Below are 21,454 nucleotides of genomic sequence, written 5' to 3'. Positions count from 1 at the left end.
AATAATAATAATAATGATGATACTAATAATAATAGTAAGAAGAAGAAGAAGAAAGAAGAAGAATGTAATGTCTGAGTATAAATCGGATAAGACATTTATCAGATGTTTATGAGTGTATCTAGTTTCAGTGTATATTCTGGAAAGGTGAATCAGACATCAGCCAAAATCTACTGCACTTTTTAAATGAAACAGAAGACACTACATGGTTGGATAATTAGGCTATCCATCTAACATGGTTAACCAGGGTGAAATATATCTTTAGTTAGCGTCGACAACCAAAATCCATAATCCATGTTTATATGGTTTAATGGACTGCGACTTATGGACATAATAAATCTGGAAACGGCAGAAGTAGCCGACATTTCTCCACTTTCATCCCAAAACAGCTGTTACAATCCATCTACTTACACTATAAGCGAATAAAAGTCATTTTTGGGCTCATGAGGCACATTGGAGCTTAGTGTTAGACGAAAGGAAACACACTGTAAGACCCTCATGGCCCTGGAGTCCATCTGGGAGAAAGAAAAAAAATACAAAAAAAACCCAACAAGCACTCCAGCCCCTCATATCATCTCTCTGCGTTATCTTTGTCATTTGTCAAGACTATTTTACTGAGTGAAATTGACGGAGTAACACCCTTATAGGTTAATGTTCACCAGGGCAGCTGGGGCATGTTGCCTCCTTGCCTCCGGACCACACATTAATCTGCTGATGATGTTAAACAGAGCTGAAACGAATCAAATTCCTGTGTGATTCACTCAATACCAGGAAAAGCAGTGCAGTGCCTTATGAATCACTGATTCACTTATTGAATCGATTCATTTGAACAGTAAATCAAATTTTGGATGGTATTTGTTTCTTGATGCCTGCAGGCTTAATTAAATGCTTGCACATCAGTTCTGTGATGTAAAAAAAAAAATAATTCATGCAAAATGAGAAGGTTTCTTTTTCTAACAAATGGATGTTTTATATCTCTGATATTCTGGCATACGGCGGGGTCCAAAAGTCTGAGAGCACTAGTGAAAGCGCTTCTATTTTGCATTCTTTTCTAATTTAATACAACAATTTTCATTACAAATTATATTATTCACAACAACTTGAAATTGTAAAAGTAGAATCTTTGAAATATTGACATGAATTTCAGAGTTTCTTAGTATTTGGTTTGTCCCTTTTTGCTTTAATTACAGTGCACACTCGAGCTGGCATGGACTCCACAAGTTGTGTAAAATCTTATGATCCATTTTAGATCAAATCCATCGGAGTGTCGTCTGAAAATTCGCTTTATTAGAAGAGATTAGACATGAGGAAAATCTGACCTTTTGTACAAAGCAGTTAACATGATCAGTATCACACATTTACTTAAATAGGGACCTAGAAATAGTGCAGAATCCTGAATATTAAAGATTCCAGATATTGAACATTTACTTTCTTTGTTTTAAATATTTCAAAATTCTATAACCTTCTGTTTATTTCCAATTTTAAATGAAAAAAATATCCCAGATTTTCAATGTGGTCTCATTCCTAAAAGTTAATACAGAAGCATTATAGAATATCATAGAAAGTAGGCTACTGTATTTTGCTGAAGTAAATCATTACAGACAACATCTGCTTGTAAAAAGTTGACCCAGGAAGCACTAAAACGTTCAGACCACCTTTAAAAACAACGAGTATGTTCGGCTGGAATTTTCTGGAATCAGAGATGAAGGAAGAAAAATAGAGACGCTGCTGAAATCACAAAGCGGCACCTGTAAAAGACGAAGTTACTCTCACACCGCATGTAAAACTAATCCCGTCCGAACCGAGCCTGTGTGCTCTGTTTTGATTCACCATCTACAGCGGAGGCAGCGATTGTGTGCACCAGTGGAATAGTTTTGGTTTCAGAAGATGAAGACAGTCGATGGAGACACATATCATACATACATACATACATACGTACATACACACACACACACACACACACACACACAAAGTAGAAATTATAACTACAGTAGAATTTACCCTCCTATAGTAACTTATTTTTCCCCCAACTGTGTGATAGTAACAGTGAAAAGAGGACCATATTTCTGTGAATTAAAAAAAAAGTCATATTTACACAATTATTAAATCAGCCAAAGTATGCTCGGGGATTTTTGGTGAAGTTTGTTTTTGCACTAGAGCTACAAGTATAATGTAAATAATAATAAATAGCCATGACGTTTAGCAACACTCTGCTAAACTGGAAGCTCTAAGCTTCATTTACTTGTCCTTCTTATTTGTCTCATTACACCAGTGCAAAACTAAAGAAAAAACGTCCAACATCAAATGTGTCTTTCCTGACCTAATACATTTGGACTGCTATTTATACAGAAATTGTATAAATACCATTTTCAGCCAAATTCTTTAAGGATCCAGTTTCATTTCTGGAGATACATAAATTACTGTATAACTGCATTTTCCTTAACAGTAAGTGAAGCATGAAAACATAACGGAAAAAGTCAAAATTAAAAACGTAAAAAACGTCTCACCTTGGCTAAAACTTTCCAATCTTTGAAAATCAGTGTGCCTAATTCAATCTAGAGTCATTGAAAGAAAAAAAGAGGATTTGCCCATTATTAATTAAAAGCTCCATGAGCAGAAATGAAGAATATTTCCGGAGGAAGCTCAGGTTTCAGTGTGGTATGAACTGTAGAACATGGCGGCTTCAGGGAGGATCGCAGGCCACACTACTGAAGCAGGCCTCAAAACTTCTCAAACAGCAGGCTTGGGTAAAACCGCCTGGAGAAAGGGATCAAGACGGAATCGGGCGGAACAGCTTTGGAATTGCTCTCAGTACATGACTTAGTGTTTTGTTTGTTTTGTTTTGGGTTTTTTTTTTTTTTAGAGACATCACACGTAGACACAGTAGGAACATGATGGAACGCAGATAAAACTCAGGCTGGAGACGTCAATGCCAAAAACGTGGCTTTTGATAAGAAAAAATTTTCTTCACTGTGTACCACATTCAGGGTGTGTTCCCACTTCACGCCCTATTCCTGAGATAGGCTCCGGAGCCACCAGGACTATGACCAGGATAACATTCTTACTGAACATGAATAAATGAATGTGCTTCACTGATGGGATAAAGACACTGACCATTCCATCAATCTTCAGTAAGCCCTTTATCCTAATCAGGGTCACACTGGATCTGGAGCCTATCCTGGGAACACTGTGAGTGAGGCAGGAATACACACGGGATGGAATGCCTGTCCATCCAAGGGCACTACGTACACACTCACTCACACACACATTCACATCTAGGGGCTATTTATCTTAGCCAATCCTGGCGAAAGTTGCATGTTTATGAGAGGTGGGAGGAAACCCAACTGGACACAAGGAGAACATGTTAAACTCCACACAGCCAGTATCCTGAGCTCAGGATCGAACCGTAGACCCCGGAGCTGTGAGGAACCCAATTTATCTAAGAACTAGCAATTAGTATATACTATTATACCATGATCACTATTATACCATTTTCACTTTAATGATGCAGCACTTTAGACTTCAATACAGCACTCTGTATTTCTCACTGACTATTTCATCCACCCTCTTAAAGCTTAAAGAATCAGTCTGTAAGTTTTAGCGCCCTCTTCTCCCTGAGAGGCAAACTGCAATTGCAATGAAAACACCCTCAAGCCTTCACCTTCCTCCAGATCAACCCTAACCCCTTCTGCTGAAACCACACGTCTTGTCAGTTGCCTTTTAAAGAAAAGCGAAAAGGCTGATTGGGTGTCCTCCTCTGTGGGCGGAGCTAATTTCCAGGCCAGAAAAAGAAACTCACCAGACCTTTTGCATGGGAATACTGCGAATTATCGTATTTATAGCACAGCGCAGTAGAATTTTTGATTCTGACTGGTCTGGAGGTGTTGATTTATTTTCTGTAACAGCAGCTCTGACAGTAGTGCCGAGTTGCAAGACAAATCACAGGTTTATATTAATGCACTGATTCTGTTTTCTATAGTAACAACTCATTCGCAGGGACTTATGGCAGATGCTCCACATAAATATATATATTAAAAAAAAAAACATGCAATTGTTGATATGGTGACGGCTTCTGTAAGAAAACGTTTATTTACTGGTGAAGGAGTCTCCAGTGTGTTTTTTTTTTTTTTTTTTTTTTTTTATAACAGTCGGAGGTAAAACTGCAACTTTAAGTTTTCGACAGGGGAAACAACTGTTTATAGCCATTACAACTTAAGAGATAACAGGGACTAACCTGTTTTCTGACTTTCCACAACATTAAATATAACTGTAACTGGATAAATAGATAGTGTCGATTGTAGTCGTTCGTGTGGTATAAGAGCAACAAATCACTTCAGGATGTGCTCTTCTAGGAAATTAATCAACTTCTGTGTTGTAATAGTAACTTCACCTCATGTCAGGCTTAATCACACGATCCCATCATTGATTATTTTCCTATAACAGCATGTTCTGTTGTGTTTCATTGCTTACTTTAATTCCGAAATTATATGATTATTACAGTATTTTTTTTTTTTTTTAAACATTAACAAAGCGCACCTTTAATAACCATTGTTAAAACATGATAAGGATCATAAGGATTTCTGAATTTTAATTCCAGGAACAATTGTTTTGTAAGAGCATCTATCAGTGTTCTTCTCCCACTGAAATCTCACACCTCTGACACCTTTTCTGGATTTTATCTCCAACCTGTCCTCTGGGACACTGCTGATGGTGGCTGCGGTGGATGTTGTAGTCTGAGCTGTTCCTTTGGGTTCATTCTTGCTTGGTCTTTGGTAGCACCAGGTCTGTGGAAGCTCTTTTGGCTTTTGGCTCGCTCTACATGCAGAGTGTGGCCCTTAATGCAGAGCCCCTGCAGGGCATCCAGAGCCTGATCTGAGGCTCGCTTGTCACCATACTCGAGGAACGCCCTGCGTTGTGCCCCCTGCCAGCTGAGCCTAGCAGGTACAGCGTCCCGCTCCCTCAGGAAACCCTTCAGCTCGCTCACCCGCAATCCAGCCGGGAGGCTGCCTAAATAAAGTGTCTTTACAGGAGCCTGAGAACGTTCACTCTTCACATCAGCTTCTTCACCTGAACCGATAAGCGCAAGTGTACAATCTTGCCTTGGGATTTTAGGATCATGCCTCAGGTCATGTTTTGGATCAGGACTGGCCTCGGGCTCGGGTTTGGGTTTATGCTCCTGTTTTGTCTTCACACTTTCAGCAGAGGACACTTTCAGCGTTACGTCCTTTCCAGCCTTCTGCTCCAAGGCTCGTAGTTTTTTCAGGATGGGAATTTTCTCCAGCATTTCTGCATCTAGCTGCAGACATGAAAATAACAGTGTTTGCAGCTTTTGAGGAAAAATTCTAGAAGCTGTATTTGTACGTTTGGTGGGGAAAAAGCTAAGCAGAATTTTATAAAGTGTAAAATAAATCTCTAGAAATCAGCAAATCTAAATTGAATTCTTTCAAACACCTTTTTAATGCCATCCTTAGATATTTTAATACCTATTTGACTCAGTTGTTACCAGTATTAAAGATGAAAGCTAATCGGAATACCATTTTAGCATTAAAAACCACATTCAAATTAGCTTCCAACAAAAAAACAAATAAAAAAAAAAAAAACAAATAATAGTTTAGTTATATTTTAGTCATGTGATTATTATTTTTAGTCTAGATTTGCAGGTCACAGATGAACATTTTTCATCTTAATTTTCATCAACGAAATGAATACTACTTGTGACATCACGAAGGCTACACAATTCCTACAATTTTTAAAGCATTTCATGAATACTCTTATGTATAGACAAACCTTAAGAAATCTTTGGTTCAACCGGTTGTTTTCCTATAAAACAGAGTTCTAAGCAGAACCCTTCTTGGAGGCCTGATTTAGTAACTTCTGTAATTCCTGCGTGAGAAATCCTACAACCCACCCACCTTAAAATAACTGCAAAATAACTGATTTTGGCAGTAATACATCCAACTCATTAACATGCAACTCAATCAGTCCTTTTCTTTCTAAATACGCAAATTTTGTACTTCTTCAGTCGCTCTGCATCCTGCAAATAAAACCTACTGAAAAGGAACTTAGAAAAAAATTCAAACTTCCTGCTGCTTGTGTTAAACATTGAGTTACTTTACAGGCAAATATTTATTTATAAGCTCACTTTAAATAATAAAAAAACGTTACTTTATCACCATTGAGGTTGCGTAGTCAAATTAAGTCCATGCTTTCTGCTAACAGGACAGATCTCCTTTATCTCTTCATGGGCTTCAGATTTCCTTAAACTTAATATTGGCTTTAATCCAAAATAAAATATAGCAGTGTGCTAAATCATTTGATAACAACTCAAATTTGATAATGACAGGATTACTAGTGTGTATTAGCATGACTATTTCCACTGTGGTTTCCACATTTGATTAAGAAATATCAGTACAGCATTTAAAGGCTATTACCAAAACAGGCAATAATAGAAAAAGTACATTTTAGGAACTTAACCACAGCTGTATGTAGCTTTTTCACTAAGAGATCACTTTTGCTCACCAGGCCAAAAAAACGCTATTTCTATAACGCAAATATTCGCATCATACTGACCCCAGACTTCGCTTCCACGTAGAATGAAAAGTTATGAATGCCAGAACCACAAATCTTCTGAACATCTGACTTGGCCTTCATAGAGCTCTGGATTCTGGCTGAGTAAAGTGACTCAGAGCCACTACGGATAACAAACGTGGTCACTAATTCACGCAACATAAGCAAACTTGCCTTATAAGGATGTACGTAAAAATATGTTTCACTTGGTTACCCTAAAAACAGAGGAAAAAAAACAAGCAAGGCTTTCAGCATTTGTTTGTTGTGAAAACAATAAGTTACAGAGATTGTTATGGAGATGCCCTATTACTTCCTGGGCGTAAGGTTTCTGGGTAAAGGAAAAAGAATCTGTTTTACAATCAATCTATAAAAATGTTCCATAAAAAGGGTGAAGAGGGTGAAGGCGGTTATAAAGACAAAAGGTGGGTAAACATGTAATTAGAGAATATTTATATCACATTCACTGGATTTTTTTTTCAACCATAGAGCGTCAAAAAACTTGAGTCTAAAGAGGAAATGCAATTTCAGTAACAAGGACATTCTTACTAAATAAAAACTCATGTGTCAGAACAATTAAGCAGACAGTGTGAAGGGAATTAATACAGCTGATACGCAATCAGAGCCACAACTGGTTTTACTCTATAGTTTACTTCCTGTAAGCGTGTGTAATTAAACCATATTCCATTTTCCTTGTGGTCGACTTCAGCTATTTAGAAAATGCACAGTATCACAAAGGTCCTGTTTAATGTGATGAATTCTTTGTTAGTTTTGAGGGAAAATGACGCATGTGTTTGTGATTTACTGTATGTTTACTGTGATTAGGGTTGCCAGATTTGCGAGGTAAAACCACCCCAAAGGACAAGCAGTAAATAACATGAAGTCTGCCTGAATAATTGTTTTTATCAGGGTTTTGAAACAGTCACTTTTACAGTACTTATACATTTTGTCATGAAAGTTTTTAAATAAACAAATAAATAAATAAGGTATTGTATTTAAATGATTTTTATTACTATTATTTTAATCATAATTTTTAGATTTCAGTCATTATTATTATTATTATTAATATTATTACCAGTATCAGTACTAGTATATTAATAACGATAATAATAAATTGATTCAGTGCTCATTTGATTTAAACAATTGATCAACCAATTTAAAAAAGCAGTTAAAGTCACACTCAATTCTGTGGGAAAACTACCCAGCTATAAAACTTTACAACATGCTGCTAGTTTACACCTTGTTTCCAGGAAGAGGAGTAAATCGTGCACAAAACCGGACGTTGCTAATTTCCCAAAGTTTAGAAATTCAAATATGCTGTGTAAATCAGCAGCACTTCCAAACTCCCCACCTTTTTTATTCTGGCTTTACACTGCTAACAGAGTGATTAGGCTCATACGCCAGGTTTGTACATAACACACAATGTGTTTCATGCAGAAATAGACCTAACTGCAGCTGAAAATGAGTTTTCTACATGAGGCCCTAAGTGTCTTGTTGGCATAAAGAAAATTTCTGCCTTATTTAATTCGTCCTAAGGAGATGCAATCTTTTGCACTTAACTATATGTGGTAGTGGTCCGTGTGTTTAGATTTACCTTTGACCAGATGATGCCCTGTGGTTTGGGGATCTTACACTCAGTCTTGATGATCCTGCTTGGTGTGAGGATGTAGTCCACGGTGAGATCGTGACTTTCCGTCAGTCCCTCTGGAATATCCACAACCTGTTGATCACACAACACATTAGTACACTGAATTTAACATGTGCTTTTATAATAGATATTTATTATTTTTGGGCATTCATATTTGGCAGCGATTGGCACAGAGATCCGGAAAGTTCTTGTGATATGTTAGGATGTTTGTAGAACACAAGTGCTCACAGATGAGGCTCACGCAATACACAAACTTTCACCTGGAGAGATCCATGCCAAAGCTCCCCTGATCCCAAATCCTGCTTTCTCACAAGAATAAGCTCAAGAGCTGTCATGTGACTGTCTCTATGTTGTAATAAGAGAAAATGTAAAATAAGAGAAAATGTGAAGGAAGGATTGCTTAGGGAAATGCAGGCAGGGACGATTGCCTGTTCTGCAAAGAGAACTGGAAGTAAAGTGCAAAAATGTAGCTTTTGTTTATAAGGTGCGTCACCAGGAATCATACAGTGTTTGGTTTTATTTTTTTTTTAGTGTGCTATGACAAATCATTTCTAACAGAAGCATTATTATTGTGCTTAGAAACTTTAAGTTACAGCTTTACTTCTGACTGTTACAAAGCACTGGCACTGGAGACTCCTTCCGCAAATGTTAAATAAACATCTCCTGACAGAAAACTTCACTATATCAACAATTGTGCCATACAAATCCCTGTGTATTATAGAAATGATAATGTTTTAAAACAAGAGCATTAATATAAACCTGCGATTTGCACCTTCTGACCAATCAGAATTGAGAATTCAACAGCGCTGTGGTATTAGAACTTATTCAAGGGTTCTGACCTGGCAGTCATGGACAACAGTCACAACCACTGTGGATTCATTCACAGCTCCCATTGAGACCATCATGGCATATTCCATGTCTGAAAATCCTTCACCTTTCCCAATTCTGTAACCTGAAAAAAATAAAATAAAAGTGGAAAAGTGAAAAATAAACAAACATGAGATAATGAACTATATATTAGTTTACCTTTCTCAGATACGGCAACAGATCCGACCACTATCAAGTCCACGTGAACTCTTGAATCTAAACCCACTGGGACACTGAACTCCTTCACACCCTAAAAAACACAATGAATGCCACTTTTAATTACAATTCTCGCTTAATTTTAAAACGATACCTAATGTGCGTACAGTACGAGTGTGTGTGAGTCACCTGGGATGTAGAGCACACTCGCAGATCCTCCTTGGTGGCTCTTGGTGGAGGAATGATTTTGTTAAACAGTCCTGTCCGTAGACGAGGTGTCGGGACCAGCAGTGTTTTTCCAGCCTGGAGTCAAAATATAGGGAGGAAGTTTTCCTAAATACGGATCACAAGCCTTTAACGCATTTGAGATGAGATAACATGAAGTCTGCAAAATGTAAAAGAAGAAAATGCAACACTTTCCACAATGCACTTTAGGAAGTGTGTGAGCTTATCATTTATACCACAGTGCTGTTGCATTTAATTCTCAATTCTGATTGGTCAGAAGGTGTTGATTAATTTTCTATAACAGCAGCTCTGATAGTAGTGCAGCTGCAAATCACAGGTTTATATTAATGCACTCGTTCTAATACGTTAGTGTTTCTATAGTAGCAGCTGTGGTATAAGAGGAATAAAACACTTCAGCACATGCTATTATTAGAACATAATCAACTTCAAGGTGGTAGCTGTAACTCTGCTTCACACCGGCTGCATCACACCACTCTGTCACTGATTGTTTTCCTATAACTGCACGCCCCAGTGTATTTTATTCCTTACATAACCTACAGAGACAGAACACTTTTACTTATAAATTCACCTGCAGAGCTGCTAATCGAGCCCCTTCCAGGGGTTTATCAGGATCCACTTTGACTTCATTGCATTTGGTGAAGAACTCAATGCCCACCATCTTCCCGCACGCCCCCTGAGCTCCCTGAAGAGACAGAAAAAAATTTAAACAAGTGATGACTCACTTACATGCAGAGTGTGAAAGCGAGCTCGCTCCTGTGGCTTATCCGGGTTCACTTTGACAACGCTGCTGGACTGGAACTCCTGCAGGACAGGAAGCCTGTCGCAGGCCGCTGTAGCAGCCTGTCAGTGCAGAACACACACACACACGCACGCACACACACACACACACGCACGCACAGAGCAGATCAAGGCAATGGGCGTCCAACAGCAATTGTATATTGCTACTACTTACATATATACCTACAGCCTGTCAGCAGTATCTTAGTTAAATGCATAAAGGTAAAAACAGTGTAGTTTTGGTCACGTGATCCGGACATGTGTATCATTAGTCACAAGAGTCTGATTCTAGGACACAAATTTAATGACTTCTTACTCAGCAAAATAAAAAGTTTACTTTGATTTTAAAACCAGTAACTTCCAAGATCTCCAGAACTTCCCTGTTTTAAGTAAAGATAGACAGCACCATTTAATCTTCTCTGATCTGTGATCAGTGTATTTTAATTTTACATCAGCAAGGATGGATGGTAGCATAATTACAAGAAGTGAAACTGTTAGTCTAACTAGTAACGAAGAGGCACATTTCACACAAAATGGCATCAGGGTTCACGCTCTCGGACAGTGAGCTGAGAAATAGAGAAAGCCTGCATTCTGGGAAATAAATGAGCACTACTGTCCGAGAGCTGCTGTTAAAGAACGTTACTATGAAAGAAAACCAGATTGTGTAGTAATGTTTCAGGTAGACTTGTTAATGATGTTAGAGTGCCTTACCATTTTTCTCTTTCAGGCCAGTTGTTAAATTCTTGAATCTGATTGGTCAGAAGGTGTTGTTTAACATTCTTTAACAGCAGCTCTCGGACAGTAGTGCCAGCTGAATGGCAAATCACTGTTATATACGATAAATAAATTAAAAAAAACCCATATAATCACTGATATGGTGGAGTATTTTGGAAGGAGTCTCCAGTATCAGTGCTTTGTAACAGTCAGAGGTAAAGCTGTAAAGTTTTCCTGACACAAGGAAGTCTTCAGGACAGAGGAGTTTTACACTTTGCAGTTTGTCAGTAACATGACAGGCTGCGTTTGTGAGGAAAATGACTGTTTATAGCTGCTATAATGCAAGTGATAACAGGAACTAACTTGGATGTTCCACAACATTAAGTGTAACTATAACTGGATAAAAAGTAAATCATGGATCATACTTGTATAAATGTATAAATAAATAGTCTGTGGTATAGGAGGAATAAAACACTTCAGGATGTGTTACAATAGGAAAATAATCAACCTGAGGGTGGTAACAGTAACTCTGCTTTGCCTCAGGCTGCATCACACCACCACATTATTTAACAATAACTACAGTCCCAGATTATTTTATTGCTTTTATTACTGTTTTGTTCAGTGGCACATTCATGGGTAGCACAGTTTCACTGGGTCTTGACTGAGGACTGACTTGTTAGTTTGCAAAAACAATTATTAGTTCCCAATTTTAATTTTAATTTGCTACCAAGGAGTAAAATATAGTGAACTTTATTGTCAGTACACTTATACACTGATGTACAGTACCTCTGATTATCTACATTAGAACAACATACCAATCAAAACAACATGAATGTGCTTATTAAAGAGCCTTTTGACCTTGAAGTTTGGGATTCTGTGGTGCACAGGTCGGGGAAAGTTTGCCAGGTCTTTAGTCTCCATGTAATCCCACACTTTCTGGCGAATGTCCCATTTAGTCGCCTCTAAGAGAGAAAACAGGCATTAAAGCACACAGGGATGCAGGTCAAGCTCGGGTTTAACGATAAAACAAAGCACACAAAATCTCTCTCACATACCTTTAGCAATAATTATAATGGGTTCCATAGTTTATTAACTTTAAAACGCTTTAAATGGCGATGACAGTGAACTGAGCAGACTCCTGCATGTAGCATCTCCCTGGTTCATAACTGCACACTGACACCAGCAGCTGCTGCCTATCAAAACAAAGCGCACTTCCGGGTCAGCTACGGTGTCCTGAAAAGGTCAAATGCGTTTCGTTTTTCATTCTGAAAAAAAGTTGTTTGTTGACATGTGACCTGCAAACATAAGTAGGAATTCTGAGATTTAGTAGATTTAATATTAGTTTGTTCTGACCCAGGAGAACCTTGTGTATATCAATTAATTAATTAATTACATGACATTGCAGGCTAAGGCTTAGCTTTTTTTTTTCTTATGGTTCAATTTCTCTATTTACAGTGTGTGTGTGTGTGTGTGTGTGTGTGTGTGTTATCACCAGATGTCTCCACAAGGATGGGAATTACTCAGTTTTGTCCTTGTGGGGACATTTGGCTGATCACCACGATGAATTATTTAGCAGAATAAATAAAGAAAATATCTGGAACATCTTAAAATGTTACAAACAAAATCCCTCCTATACTATTTTAAAATATAAGATAGTTCTTTAAGAATTATTACAGATTAATCTGGGCAGCTAAATTTGGAAGTTAGATGACCGAAGGTGATCATATTGTCCACCAGGTGGCGCCAAACACCAAGCTAAACACGATAAAAACCGGTAAGCATTAAACACTTAAATATAACAATAAGATGTATAACAATATAATGTATGACATTAATTAATATACACTAATATATTATATATGTCCATTATAATTACAAAAAAATATGTTTTCTGAAGCAGAAACTTTAGTACAAACAGATTTGCTGTGTAAAATACCAGAAATGCTTTAATGAAACTTTCTCCTGCTTCAGTTACTGTAATTATAATAAAACCCAGAGAAGAAATGATGGCTTAAATCATCCATTAGACGTATTCACATGCATCGTCAACTGATACCTACACAAATACCATAAATCCATACATTATTTCAGCTTTACATTATTACATGTTGAAACGTTGCACTTAAGTCAGTGACTTTAGAGGATGTTCTTCTGAAAGAAATAGGGTCAGCATGAATCCACGGACCCAACCTGCCCCGTGTCAACAGTTCAGGCTGGTGGTGATGGTGTAATGGCGCGGGGAGTGTTTTCTTCGCCCACACTGGGGCATTTAATACCAATCGAGGACCGTATGACTGCCACAGCTTACAGCTTGAATGCAAGTGCATCTAAATATTGTTACTGACCTTGTGCATCCCTTTGTATGGTGTTCCTAATAAAGTGGTAAGTAAACAGGTGTTAGAAAACAGGTGTTAGAAAAGTAAGTAAAGTATTTCTTTTTCCAAAATATTTATTGGGACTGATTTAGAATTCCTTCTTTCATAAAAGAGAAAGTGAGAGAGCGAGACATAGCAGCATTTTTGTTGTTGTTGTTGTTGTTGTTGTTGTAGGATGAATATGAGACGAGTCCCAGGGCATTATGGCTGATGTGAAAGTACATGTTTAAGGCAGTGAGGTTAGAGCGGGGCAGACACCAGGCCGGCTGGTCCCTGACCTAGGGTCTGCTTCACTAAGCTGCTCTCCAGTGGTTTAAAGCCCAGTTCATCCACAGGGATCCCGAAAGCCTTCAGTTTCGCCTCATACGTCCTCAGCAGGTCGTTATGCGCCTGGGGGAGGAAACAAGCTATTAGAGCAAAAATCTTTATGATAGTTCTTAAAATCCTACCACCAGGGTAACATTTCACATTTGTAAGCAGATTGTATCATATTTAATCAGCGTTCACACGAGCAAATCATTGAGGTCATTTCCTTTCCTGTTTGTCTCACGTGGGCGTGGCTTGTTCATTGGTTTTCAGTTCCAATTAAAAAAAACTGTAGTAGTTAAAATACATACAAGCTATTGTGGATTTTTTTGGTATCTATAACCCTGTTACTTTAAAAATTTGTTTATAAAATTCTCCGTTTTATCAGGAAAGGCTGTTGAATGGGAATTAAATGCACACTTTCAGAAATAAAGGTACCAAACTGTACTTTTCCTTGCTGGAGTGCTACTGTCAAGAGTACACGTGGTGTACCTTTAAGGGACCCTAGTGGTCCTTAAGGTTCAATGATGTATCTTAAATTATTTTTAAATCTTGACTATATTTACATTTTCAGGTACAAGATACATAATAAAGGAACCCTTTAGTGGTTCCACCCCAGCAACAAGGAAAGGTACAATCTGGTACCTTTATTTCTGAGACTGTGCCATAACTTCCTGGGTTTCGAGAAAATTTCCTCTGGTGGAAATGCACCTAAAGGTCCTGGGATCTGGAAAAAAAGTTCCTGGGTTCCTAATATAGTTTCCTAACTCATTTACATTAAATAAATAGTGAAATAACCTGAAATAAAATGCTGCTTGTTGCCAGATTCAAAGCTCCATGTTGCAAACACACACAGTAAAAATAAATAGTCGTAGCCTCCAAAAGCTTCTTTAGAAATGATTGGGGAGTTGGCTAGGAGTCCTTAACCATCAGAAAGATAGATATTAAGTGGATAAACAGAGATTAAATAGGAGATGGAGTATTTCTGTATGAGATGATGTATTTCTGTAAACTCTACCATGGATAAGGAAATTCTTAAAAAAGAAAAAAAAAGAAGAAAAGAAGAGTAATATGAAGGCATAGGGTTGCTGATGGACCTACCTTACACATGCGAGCCAGTTCATACTGCAGGTCTTTAATAGCAACGTTTTTCGAGTCCAACACTTCCTATAAATAAAAGCAAAAATGAATCAGAAACATACTAATTCAGAAAAGGTCTCACTCCGTCTCATATATCACACAAAGATTTTGTCAGAATTACAATGAGCAGAGATTCAGATTAGATTTGAGGCTAAAATCGATCAATAGCCTGACAAAGAAACTATGAGTGTTGAACAATGGGTTATTATCACATGGTAAGAATGATATGAGGCAAACTTTTACACACACACTATTTTAAAGGCAGAGAGGCAGCTTCATTCGTGATTTCTAAAAGTGTCAAGTCTGCAGTGCTCTACTGGGTTCATGCCGTGTTTCTTCCAAATACCAACCTTGATAAACAGAAACGCTGTAACACCTTCCTTCAAAACAAAAAAAACACTAAACTTATGTTTATGGCGTCGGTGCAATTTTTCATAACTGCTACTTTGATTGGACAATGTGTGCTTAGTCTGTCTACTTTCAGTTTCTCCTCCAAAGGTATTTCTCTGTCTGGGCTGGAAAGAAATCAGCCCCAGCTTCACTTCTTCATACTCTGATCTGGATGCTGAAAATGAAACTTATACTGACGTTTTTTTTTTATCTTTGAAAGCTAACCACGTTTTATACCAGCCACTGAGCACAGATTTAAACATTAATAAAGTTATTTTTAAAAAGATAAATTCACCACAACATTTGATTTTTTTTTTTTTTTTTTTGGTACAAGTTTGCACAGGACAACCCAAAACCCATAACTGAAGTTTCTGTTGCCTTCATCAGAGAGCAGGTTTAGTAATCAGCCGTACCTCCAGTTTGCGAGTGACCACGTTCAGGGCGCTGGGCTCTAAATTAGAGGCAGCAAGGACCTCATTGAGCTGTGCCTCTTTCTTCTCCAGGGTGTCTGTAAGAGCTTCCAGTTTCCTCTCCAGAAGCAGGTTCTTAAAGCCGCTCTTCTGCTGCACCTCCAGGATGGCCTTGGTGAACTTCTGGTACAGTTCATCTCGCTCCTGCTGCACCTGACGACCACGAAACGAGAGAGAGGAGATTCTGAGCAAAATGATTTCGAGCAAAGTTATGCCTTAAATAACTCAGTGCTCTCTCTCTCTCTCTCTCTCTCTCTCTCTCACCTTACTGAATCTCTGCTCCAGCACTTCATGCTCCCATTTCAGGTCCTTCAGCTCTTTATCTGCCACTTTGAGACGTGCTTTCACTCCCTGACAGAGGAATGAAATGGGATCACTTAGAAATTGTGGTCTGTTTAGTACTCACACAAACACACAACATATCACAATATCTCAGTAACTTTTAGACCACAGCGCTGTTTAATTCTCAATTCTGATTGGTCAGAAGGTGTTGATTAATTTTCTATAACAGCAGCTCTGACAGAAGTGACCTCTGCTAATAAGAGGTTTTTATTAATGCACTTGTTTTAATTTTAACTTGTTCCACAGATGTTCCACAATATTACATGTAACTATTAACAAGAGTTTATAGAGTATTTATAATGTATGTATGGTTCTTCAATAAAAAGAAAAAATGTAATTATTGGCAAGTTGTTGTGGCACAAGAGGAATAAAACACTTCAGGACATGCTGTTACTGGAAAATAATCATCTTCATGGCGGTAACAGTAACTCCACTTCAACATACCACCCTGTCATTCATTATTTTCCTATAACAGCACACCTCCAAGAGTGTTAATCCTTACAGAGTACAAGCTTACTAAATGCGATAATGGAATGATAATGTAAGAGTGAAAGTGAAGAATGAGAGTAAAAGAGACACATACTGCCAGTAAGGCTTTGTCCTTATTATAGTTGGAGAGCTGTTTCTGCAGCTCTGACACTTCCTGCGTGGCTTTCTGCAGCGGCTCCGTCAAACGCTTGTTCTGCTGCAGCACCTCGGCCATCTCCTTCTCCAACCTCTCCTCCTTCTTCTTCATGTCAGCCACTTGCTCCTGCACTTAGACAGCCAGAGGGAGAACGAAGAGCTATAATGATAGGCGGGGATCAGAATAATGCGGAGATCATACAGAGATCCAAACAGAGGATTATGATTAGAGCTAACGAAAGGAAAATGAGAATCACACAGCTTTATGTTGGAGACTTAAACATTAAACTTGCTGTTTAAAGCCATAAAAGAAAAATTCAAAGTGTGCTTTATTGGTATGATTGCTTAGTAACAATGTTACCAAAGCAACAGAGATAGATAGATAGATAGATAGATAGATAGATCAAAGTACTTTCTCTGTTTTGTCACTGGTATGAGAAAGAAGATTTCAAGAATTTTTTATCTATCTTTGATCAATTTGTTACTTTATTTTATTAACTTAATAAACAGCACTTTGGTGTTTCTAAACGTACTTTACAAATAAGAACAACCTGACTTAGTATTTACAGTTTCATTTTATTTTCATTTTTAAATATTTTAATAAAATATTTTAAAATATTTTAAAATGAAATTGTTTGAATTATGATTTTAATTTTACTTTATTCTGTTTTTATACTATATATACAGTATTTTATTTCATGCTATATTTGTGTACATTTAATCATGCTTATTTTTGTCCTTGTATTTTCACTGCATGTTTTATTTTACGCTATTAGATTTTTATAATTTAATTTTACTAATTGCTTGTACAGCACTTGGAGCAGCCACGTGTATGAAAGTTCTCTATAATAACAATGAACAAAAAAAAAAAACAAAATAAAGTAACGAATAGGATAAAACAGACTGAACAGTAATTGAATTAAACAGATATATGAGGGTGAGTCACATGAAAAAGCTGAAAGAGCGCTTGCTTCAAACAAAATGGAGATTTTTGGAGAAAATGGAGAAAAATTATACACTTGTGTGACACCTATTTGGAGCAAACAAGGCAAAGTAAAATAAAATAAAATAAAAAAGGTTTTGATTTGACTCTCCCTCGTAGTATTTATATAAAGGATGGGTACACTGATGACTTCAGCAGTTCTGGAGAGATTATAAGAATAAAGATAAACCAGCAGGAGATGCTAACTCTTCTCAGCGTACCTTAAGCGAGCTGATTTGGTTGAAGCTCCCGAGAGTGATATCACTGTAATAGTTCTTAATATCACTGAACGCTTTCTCGTGGTTCTTTATCAGCGTGTTAATGTGGATGTTCTTCCTTTGCTCGATCTCATGGATTTCAGTCTTGCGCCTCAGGTCTTGCTCCTGTCGCTGTTTTTGCATCTTCTTCTCATATTTAGCCTCGATTTCTGCAGAGAAACATCATGAGATGGGGTGCAATGTTCCATGTACAATTACGTTTCATGGAGAGTCAAAGACAGACACCATTAATACACTACCTCGTACTTTTTCCTCAAATTCACTTCTCAGTTTGGTGATTTCCTTATCATGGCTCTGCGGAAATAAATGAGCGCCTATTAACATGACAGAGATGATGAATAATCTGATGCACTGATGCATTTCTGGATCGTGTTTGGGCGTGTTATCACATCACATCACATGCAGCAGATAAGTTTCAGAGTTTCAGCACTGTGAGATCAGAAAATGCTTGACACCTGAGATCTAAGCTTAATAATAATCGGATCTAAAAAGCAAATTGTTATTTTTTGTAAAGAAAACGTACAATCGTTGATATGGCGAAGATTACTGTGACGAGATGTTTATTTAGCATTTATGGAAGGAGTCTCCAGTGTCAGTACTTTGTAACAGTCACGCAGTAATGGCTTTAATGGTACGTTTCGCTGGTGTTACCGTTTAACCGTCATGTGTCAGAGAGCAAACCTCAGCTTGCACGCACCAGTTTTAGGTTCTTGATGTAGTTCTCGTTGGAGAACTCCTGTTCTTTCAGGTCCACTTTCAGGCTGCGCACGCCTCTCCGCAGCTCGTTCTCCAGGTCTGCCTGCTCTTTCTCCAGGAGTTTGGTGGCAACCACTGCCTCTGTCTTAAGCTCGGTAATGCCGTTTTGCTGTTCATACAGCAAGTGTTTAACCTTCTGCTTGTACACCTGAAGACAAAAAACAAAAAAAAAAAACACAGAATAAAAGATACATCATTTTAGACACTTCCTTTTAGACATCTTCTGAGTCACTGAAGAACGCTGATCATTATTACTGATACCCTGATTTCAGTTTGATGGTTCTCTTCAGCTTCTTCCATTTCTCAGTCTCTGTTCCTTAGGTCAGCTTTCTTCTCCTCTAGTTGTCTTTTGGTGATCTCCCAAAAGGTGTGTATCTTATCTCTTTCGAGCTGGAAGTAATTGCGCTCTTCTCGCTCCCGGTCCAGCTCCTCACGCAGCCGGATAATGTGTTCTTCCAGCTGATGGAGAATCAACATTAGTGGTGAATTACAGCACACAGTGGAGTGTTACAAGACAAATCAATTACAAAAAAATGTTCTTAGGTTGATGCTAGACTACAGTGCAGTGCAAAAATAAACGACTTTTTATAGCTGTTATATCGTAAGTGACTTATTGTAACTTGTTTCATTAACATTCCACAACATTAAATTATAAACGTATAAAAAGTACAATGTGTCTTTCATGAATTGTACAGCAAATCAATGTAGAATAAGAAGAATAAAACACTTCAGGATGTGATGTTATAGGAAACTAATCAACTTCAGGGTGGTAAAAGTAACTCTGCTTCATCACACCACACCACTGTTGATTATTTTCTATATCAGCAGCTCCCCAAATAGTTTACTCCTTAGAAAGCATACACTGTTTGACCTAACAGACTAAAAGTCTTGTTGGTATAAGTTAAAGGTGCATTAGGTAAGATTAGTCCTTTTTTTTTTTTTAAGATTAGGTGTCTAACCATTAAGCAGGTGGGTTCGATATTTGAATGATTTTTTTTTTCTTTCCCGCCCATGTTCACGAAGCCCCCAAGATCTACGGTGGGCTTAGACCCTTAGACCAGGGGAGCTCACACTTCTGTGACAAGAGATCTACTTTTTCATATTATTATTATTATTATTATTATTAGATCCACCATGTAAAATATGCATGTACGCTCTAAATTTGGAGTTTGAGAAATTATTTTGAGAGATTTGCTTTTACTCAAATAAATGTTATGCAATCAATTTTCATAAATTTTCAAAGAAATTTTCAACCGTAATATACAGCAGCGGAGGTGTGGTCGAGCGTCAGCGGTGGACGGACAGGAGGCGGGACGAACCGGCAGGTAACACGTGATGATTCTCACCTGTGTCTTATTACCGCCAGTCTAGTTATATGTGTCTCTTTGTGCATTCAGTAACTGCCGTAACCAGAGAGAGAGAGAGTGCGATATAGTTGGCAGAGCTTGTGAGACACACATGTACGCACACCCACACACCCACACACACACACAGACACACACGCTGTGAAGCGTGAACTTGAACTTGACGGAGTGAAAGCTCAGACTCCAGGATGGACCCGTTTCGTTTGAGATGTTTTGGGTTTGTTGAGTATTTGAAAGTGCGCTGAAAAGCGCTGACTGAATAAACGCAAACCCTGAGCTCAGAAACATTCCCGCCGGTCTCCCGAGTCTTCCTCCACACCCTCACACACCAGGGTTCTACACTGACCTATTAAGAAGATCGATCAGTGGGTGTCTTGCGATCAACCTGATGTAATGAGCTCCCCTGCCTTACAGCATCTACGAAATGACTGACAGGAGGCTCATCCAACCACAATCAAGCATTCCGGACCGGAAGTCAGTTTTTCAAACAGGATTTCTCAGCCACTTAATATACTACTTGTTCTGATGTCATGACTTAAACCTTTTTTAATAATGTCTTACATATTTTCCAGGTTATTTGTAAAAGCAGTATTGAAAAAAAAGATCTGCTATTGCACCTTTAAACTGTTGTCACGTTATATCCTAAGGGTGTGCAAACTTTTGCACTCGTGTGTATATGAGTCTCAGCACGTCCCAGTGTGTGCTCATTGATTATGGGTGACTGTATTCATATTTTGAATATATATTTAGGTGATGATTTAGTTAGGATAAGACAATTTGCACATTTTGGGAACTTTACCTGCTCCTTCGACATGTCTTCTGTAGAAAGTCCATCCACTACAGTACTGCTCTTTCCCTTAGCAGACTTTGTGCCTTTCTTTTTCGGAGGCTGAAACATTAATAAGTTATCACTTTAACCTTAATTCCATATTTAAACCTTAAACATACATTTATCAACAAAAGACTAGACTAGACTCTAATGTTATTTAGCTAACTAGCGGTTTGTAACATAGCTAAGCTGTATTAGTTATCAAAAGCTAGCCCGTTAGCTAAGAAAAACATTTCACCCTTTAATTTGATCAAATATTTCATTTGTTCGAAGGACACTTATACTTACCATGATGTTGTTTTAATTAGCTAAATATCGTCAAGACGCTGTGTAGCTGAGCAGCTCGGGGTCGTCATACAACAACACGGCGTCATGGCAACAGAAGATCCAAATCTCGCGAGAAGACAAATCACGCCATTCAGTGAAGGGTGAAGCTGCAGTAGATGGCGCTGTTGCTATCCGCCATTTTGGAAAGTGGATTGTTCTGTTCGGGTTAAATAAACTGTAACTTGTTTTTTTTTCCTCACAAAAATTACTTTGTTACAGACTTTGTAAATTCCTTCATATGTGATATAAATGTAAATATACATTCTGTCATTTTGATATAAATAATAGGGAATGTGGGGGAG

At 37.9% G+C, this 21,454-nt stretch overlaps 2 protein-coding genes across 4 annotated transcripts; both read right to left on the bottom strand.

Annotated features, from left to right (window-relative positions):
- mthfsd (methenyltetrahydrofolate synthetase domain containing) lies at positions 1-12,192 on the bottom strand. Of its 3 annotated transcripts, none has more exons than XM_026913720.3 (8): positions 12,025-12,192; positions 11,828-11,931; positions 10,205-10,318; positions 9,422-9,535; positions 9,236-9,326; positions 9,049-9,161; positions 8,156-8,281; positions 4-5,293 (listed from the first exon to the last, which is right to left on the bottom strand). In XM_026913720.3, the coding sequence occupies exons 1-8, from the start codon at positions 12,050-12,052 to the stop codon at positions 4,673-4,675; spliced, it is 1,311 nt and encodes a 436-aa protein (XP_026769521.2). In that variant the 5' UTR covers positions 12,053-12,192; the 3' UTR covers positions 4-4,672. The 3 variants fall into 3 exon arrangements, with proteins under 3 accessions (XP_053090932.1, XP_026769521.2, XP_026769520.3); XM_026913719.3 differs by lacking the exon at positions 10,205-10,318 and adding an exon at positions 10,047-10,160 and having other exon boundaries at positions 10-5,293; positions 12,025-12,185; XM_053234957.1 differs by lacking the exons at positions 11,828-11,931; positions 12,025-12,192 and adding an exon at positions 10,967-11,810 and having other exon boundaries at positions 1-5,293.
- A 705-nt stretch (positions 12,193-12,897) lies between these two features.
- gas8 (growth arrest-specific 8) lies at positions 12,898-21,236 on the bottom strand. The gene is made up of 11 exons (XM_026914070.3): positions 21,114-21,236; positions 20,796-20,885; positions 18,894-19,091; positions 18,574-18,780; positions 18,116-18,170; positions 17,820-18,025; positions 16,576-16,743; positions 15,915-16,001; positions 15,594-15,803; positions 14,752-14,817; positions 12,898-13,734 (listed from the first exon to the last, which is right to left on the bottom strand). Exons 3-11 carry the CDS (start codon positions 18,930-18,932, stop codon positions 13,585-13,587), a joined length of 1,188 nt encoding a protein of 395 aa, XP_026769871.3. The 5' UTR covers positions 18,933-19,091; positions 20,796-20,885; positions 21,114-21,236; the 3' UTR covers positions 12,898-13,584.
- Between the last annotated feature and the right edge of the window lie 218 nt (positions 21,237-21,454).

The sequence above is a fragment of the Pangasianodon hypophthalmus genome, chromosome 6 (assembly GCF_027358585.1).
Source record: "Pangasianodon hypophthalmus isolate fPanHyp1 chromosome 6, fPanHyp1.pri, whole genome shotgun sequence".
Lineage (NCBI taxonomy): Eukaryota > Metazoa > Chordata > Actinopteri > Siluriformes > Pangasiidae > Pangasianodon > Pangasianodon hypophthalmus.
This window is presented reverse-complemented; position numbering and strand designations above follow the sequence as displayed.

Excerpts from the sequence above, each read along its gene's own strand:
- mthfsd (XM_026913720.3), bottom strand. The coding sequence starts at position 12,052 with ATGGAACCCATTATAATTATTGCTAAAG. Across the intron at positions 11,932-12,024 it reads CATTATAATTATTGCTAAAG|AGGCGACTAAATGGGACATT; the intron begins GTATGTGAGAGA and ends TTTCTCTCTTAG. Across the intron at positions 9,536-10,204 it reads CTCGCTTTCACACTCTGCAT|GCTGGAAAAACACTGCTGGT; the intron begins GTAAGTGAGTCA and ends TTTTGACTCCAG.
- gas8 (XM_026914070.3), bottom strand. The coding sequence starts at position 18,932 with ATGGAAGAAGCTGAAGAGAACCATCAAACTGAAATCAGG. Across the intron at positions 18,781-18,893 it reads ACCATCAAACTGAAATCAGG|GTGTACAAGCAGAAGGTTAA; the intron begins GTATCAGTAATA and ends TTTTGTCTTCAG. Across the intron at positions 16,002-16,575 it reads AGGACAAAGCCTTACTGGCA|GGAGTGAAAGCACGTCTCAA; the intron begins GTATGTGTCTCT and ends TTCCTCTGTCAG.